Source organism: Pteropus vampyrus, unplaced genomic scaffold (genome assembly GCF_000151845.1).
Source record: "Pteropus vampyrus isolate Shadow unplaced genomic scaffold, Pvam_2.0 Scaffold271, whole genome shotgun sequence".
Lineage (NCBI taxonomy): Eukaryota > Metazoa > Chordata > Mammalia > Chiroptera > Pteropodidae > Pteropus > Pteropus vampyrus.
This window is the reverse complement of record NW_011889052.1, coordinates 211,598-216,268: the sequence shown is the minus strand read 5'-3', so window position 1 is coordinate 216,268 and position 4,671 is coordinate 211,598. Positions and strand designations below refer to the sequence as shown.

The 4,671-nt window shown below is 58.4% G+C and overlaps 1 protein-coding gene across 1 annotated transcript in view; it reads right to left on the bottom strand.

Moving 5' to 3' along the window:
* NBEAL2 (neurobeachin like 2) overlaps positions 1-2,007 on the bottom strand; it is a 25,350-nt gene extending 23,343 nt beyond the window's left edge. Inside the window, exon 1 of the mRNA XM_023520590.1 lies at positions 717-2,007. Coding sequence (XP_023376358.1) covers positions 717-1,007 — 291 coding nt within the window. The 5' untranslated portion in view covers positions 1,008-2,007. The remainder of the gene's footprint in view (positions 1-716) is intronic.
* Positions 2,008-4,671: the final 2,664 nt, after the last annotated feature.

Sequence of the window (4,671 nt, the reverse complement as noted above, 5' to 3'; positions counted from 1 at the left end):
TTGAGGCTGCAGCCAGAGCCAGGCGGGGGGCCCTGAGCATGGCGGCAGCGCTGCATGTGGAGTGGTCTAGAGCGGGTTAGGAGGAGTGGCTGTGGTCCTTGGCTTCCCCATACTCCTCAGAGGTTCTGCCTCGGCTGGCTTCTCCCCTCCCTTGCCAGCTCTGGGCAGGGCCAGCCGTCCCCACCCCAACCTGAATGGGCCAGGGTCCCCACCGTGCCCCTCGCATGAAGGCAGGTCAGGAGCAGCCACATTCCTCCCCAGGGCCCTGGCGGAGGGGAGAAAGCTGTGGGTATGGGTAAGGTCAGTGTCCCCGGGAGAAGGCGGTCTCATAGTCACTCTTCTAGGGACTCCAATCTATGCCCAGCCAGCCCTAGGACACTCAGTTCTGGGGGTTGGGGGCTCCCAAGGGCTCGTTAGGCCCTGGGCAGGCATGGAACTGCCACTTCCCTAGGACCTGGGAGGGCTGCGGCAGCAGCTGTGGTATGGACAGATGGGTGGAGCTATCTGCAGAGGCCACTGAGCTGCCTGACACCATGCCACCCCTAGACCTGCTTGCCCTGTCTTAATTCAGGGCCCTGACCTTGCCCGAATCCTTCATGCCTGCCCTATCACCACCCCTCTTGGGGTTTACAGAAATTCTTTAAATAGCACCTGGCACCTAGTATACCTCCAGTGTACACTAGTTACCATCACTGTCCCATCAGCTAGCTACCTACCCTATCACAAGCCTTAGGGCAAGTCCACAGCCCACTCCCCGGCAGAGCCAAAGTCTCATGGGCTGTGCCCCAGCTGGCAGGTGGAATAGGGGTATCTCGGTGGGCCCCAGGATGGAGAGAGGAGCAGGGGAGGGAGAGAAGATCCGAGCTCCATGGTGGTGACTCCTCCCAGTTTGAGCTGCCTGGGTGGTAGTGAGCACCCCATCTCCTGGAACAGGCAAGCAGATATGGGACAGGGTGAGGTCTGATCAGGATGACCCTTTCAAGCCTGGGGGCATCCTCACTCAGCATCAGGAGGGGGATGGAATGTCAAGCTGAAGGTGGCTTCTGGCTACACCAGGAGGACTAGAGGTCAGACCTGAAGGACCCCAGTCCAAGGAATGAAGCAGGAAGATGGGGACTTTGCCAAGGGCAAGGACAACTGAGGAGAGTGGTCCAAGTAAGTGCCCAAGTGGCTGGGCCAGTCTCTCCCCCTTACCTGAGAAAGGGGTCTTTAAAGGAGTGGACCTTCTGGTCTCCATCACACCCCCAGGGCTTACCCTTCCCCTAGTCCTATCACTATGGAAACCAGGAATTTCCTTCCAGGGTCCCCATAGTAACCAACCCTGTTTCCATGGGGACCCCACAATTCCACATCAGCTCCCCAGTTGCCATAACAACTCCAGGGATTACCAGCTCTTCCCTTGACCCCGGGCTCTGTGCTACTCTCCCCATCACCTCAGTCCCGCCCCCTTCAGTTGCCTTGGTAATAAAGGCAGGGAGGAGGAAACCCTGGTTGCCCCCGTGAGGTACGGAGGGGGCCCAAGCACCAAGGAGGCTGTTCCGCCTTCCTTCTTCCCATTCCAAGAGGGTAAACTGAGGCAAGGGAAGGCATACGACCCAGCTAAGGTCCCAGAGGGAGCAAGAGGGCCCGACGAGCTTTCCATGGGGCCGGTGGGTAGAGCTCACCAGGCAGGGGTGAGGGAGCACGAAGGGGTGGGCAGGGCAAGCTCAACTCAAGCTCTGACCCGACCTCCCTGGAACCCTGAGTAGGAGAAATTAGAGAGTACAACCCGGCTCCCCAGCTGTAACGTGAATGTTGGTCCTGTCCTGACCTTTGTGACCTTGAGTGCTCCTCAGCTCTTGTGTCCCCCAGTGCTCCCTTTTGCTGGGGGGCTTTTGAGTGACCCCAAAAGAAAAGAGATCACTCATTTGCATGTTATTTTCCATAACCTCTACGTACTGGCCCAACTGTCAGCTTGTCAGGTGCTGTCCCCCTTCCCCTTCCCCTCACACCCCTTCCTCTGCCCTCCCTGGGGAAGCCCTGGTGGGCTGAGTCCTCTGGATATGCCCCCACCCATCCCCAGGCCTCCCCCTCGCTCCTGACGACTTGCCTCTCGTATGTCCCACTGTCATGCTTTTGCTCCTGCCTTTCCTGTCCCCTCCGCCCTCAAGGCCCAAACGCAGCCTCCTCTGGTATGACTTCCCCAATCGGTCACTGCTGTGGCTCTCTCTCGTCCAGCCATCCAGCTGGACCCAAGAAGCACTCACTAACTGTGAGGTGCCGCAGAACCACGGAGCAGCGAGCATGATGAGAGCTAAAATGGGGACATGCCTGGGCGGAGGTCCAACTTGGTTTGGGGAAAGGGCAGGACAGTGCCATGTAGAAGAAACAGCTTGTGCCATCCCAGGGAGCAGACTCACCTGAGGCTTCCTGCTCGCAGGACCAGACCTTTCCCGAGTAAGAGAACACAGGCCGGGGGCTGGGCTGAGCTCGGCTAGGCCGAGCTCTCCCCTAAATTTGTCTTGATGACCTTGAAATGACCCTGCCTTGGTTTCCCCATGAGGGCCCTAAGGCACTCAGACTGAATGATTACCAAGAGCACTGTGGCCCTCCTTCCTCCTTCAGTAGCCACCGACAGCCCCCTCCCCAACTCGTGGCCCCCAGCTGAGCAGGGCCCACAGAAGTGGGGGGTGGGTAGGTCTGAACCTGGGGTCTATGAGGAGAAAGGAAAGGCAGAAAGGGGGTTGCTCCCCAGGGCAGGCCAAGACCCACAACTAGGGAAACAGGTTTGCCAGCTGATGTCAGCTCTCACTGCTGAAGGGAGGGGCACAGGCGTTGGGGGAGCCTTCTGGCTGGGTGACTGGCCAACTCAGGGGTCTCTTACTACCCTTTATCAGTCCAACCCCTTACCTTAGCTTACCCCCTCCCCAAAGCTTACACACAATAGGTCCCTAGCAGGGCTCCAAGTACAACGGCCACCACTCCCTGGGAGCCTGCACAGAGGGGTGGGGACAGTGTTCTGGGGGCAGGAGCAGCACCAAGCAGGCAGGAAGGCAGTGCAGAGCTTCCTCTCCCCTGGCGGCCTGGCCCCGCCTGGCTCCCGGTTCACACTCACATCCTGGATTTGTTTGCCAGGCCCCAGGCTGCCCTCTGCCTGTCCAGGCATCCAAGGCTACAACCAGCCAGCCTGTGCCCCTGTGAGGTGATGAGCTGAGGGGTGGGGGAGGAACTCAGCACAGATGAGTGCTAAATACCTCCTGGGGATGGGGGCCTGACCATTTGCAGAGCTCATCTAGAATGGGTAGTGGAGGCCACCATGCTAGAGGTATAGTCCTGTGAGACAGTGGGAAGACGCCCTCCCCTCGCAGCATGACCCCCAGCCCAAAGTCCCACCAACATCCGTCAGACTCATCACTTGGTTCAAGCCCCCTTCACCTCATCATAAGTGAAGAAATTGAGGACTAGAACCTGTCCATGGCCATAAGGGCAATCAGAAGCATAAGGGCTAGAGGCAGATTTTTTTCTGAATCCTTTGCTCCTTCACAAAGACCAACCTTTGGAGATGGAGACAGGCTGGGATGAAGGGACCCAATGGGGCCAAGGAAGCAGGAGCCTTCTCTGGCATGGACCAGCTATACTGGCCACCCCTCTGCAGAGTCAAGGCCACCCCTGAGGTCAGGGCTGTGGCAAACTTACAGATAGGGAAGCTCAGAGATGTAAAGAGTTCTTGCCCTGGGTCAAACCAAAGAAGGACTCTAATCCACACACTGCCTTCTGCCAGGGGCTTGGACCTCTTACCACCTGAATAGACTCAGAAGCTGTGGCTCTTATGGCCTGGATTTCAGGTCCCTGGGGCCCCAGATCCAGCCTGCAGTCCTGGGAGACAGTCGGCCAGCCTCTTCACAGAGGGCTAGCTGATCTGAGCACTTACTTCCCCCAGTGAGGAGATCAGAGGCACACAATAGTCTATTGTGCCCAGGGCACACCTGAGCCAGGAGCATGATGCCAGGCAGGTGCAGGGAGGGAAGCTGGTGCGGGTGAAGGACAGGGGGGTGCTACCCTGGGATCCCTCCCTGCTGTGGATCCAGAAGGAAAGTGGGGGCCTATGTGTGTGAGACACAGAGTTTGGGGGATACTAGGTTCTTGGCTCTGACAGGACACCTGGCTCAGTCGCTGTCTTCATCTTCTGAGGCTACTTGAGGGAGTCTCTGAGAGAGGACAGGGAGCTCAGGAGCAAAGGGCCTCTCTCCATCCCTTTCAAACATCCTTCCTAGGCTCAACCCCCTACCACTACGCTCAGCATCCACCGCAAATCTTTTCTTCTGGCTGGACCAGCCCCAGGGGGTTGGGTGGGGCCGCCTGGGGTCAGGGAGGAGCTCATCACTACCTGGTCTCTGAAGAAGGGTGGGGGGGGGTGTCTAAGTTTACTCAAGTTGGACCCGCAGTAGGGACGCCTCTCTGAACCCCCAGCCCACTCATACCCATGGGCCATAACCACCCAACGGGGCCGCGCCCACGCAGGGGCAAGCCCAAATGCAAACTAAATCTCCCAGCCCTTCCCGACCTGCCAGTCTTTCATTTTATTTCCGGGCCTCAGTTTCCCCATCTCTAAAAGGGAGAAATGCCTGGCCGGCTTGGTCCAAGCCCCTCTCTGGCACCACTGAGGGTGGCGGTCCCCACCCAAGAGAGTCT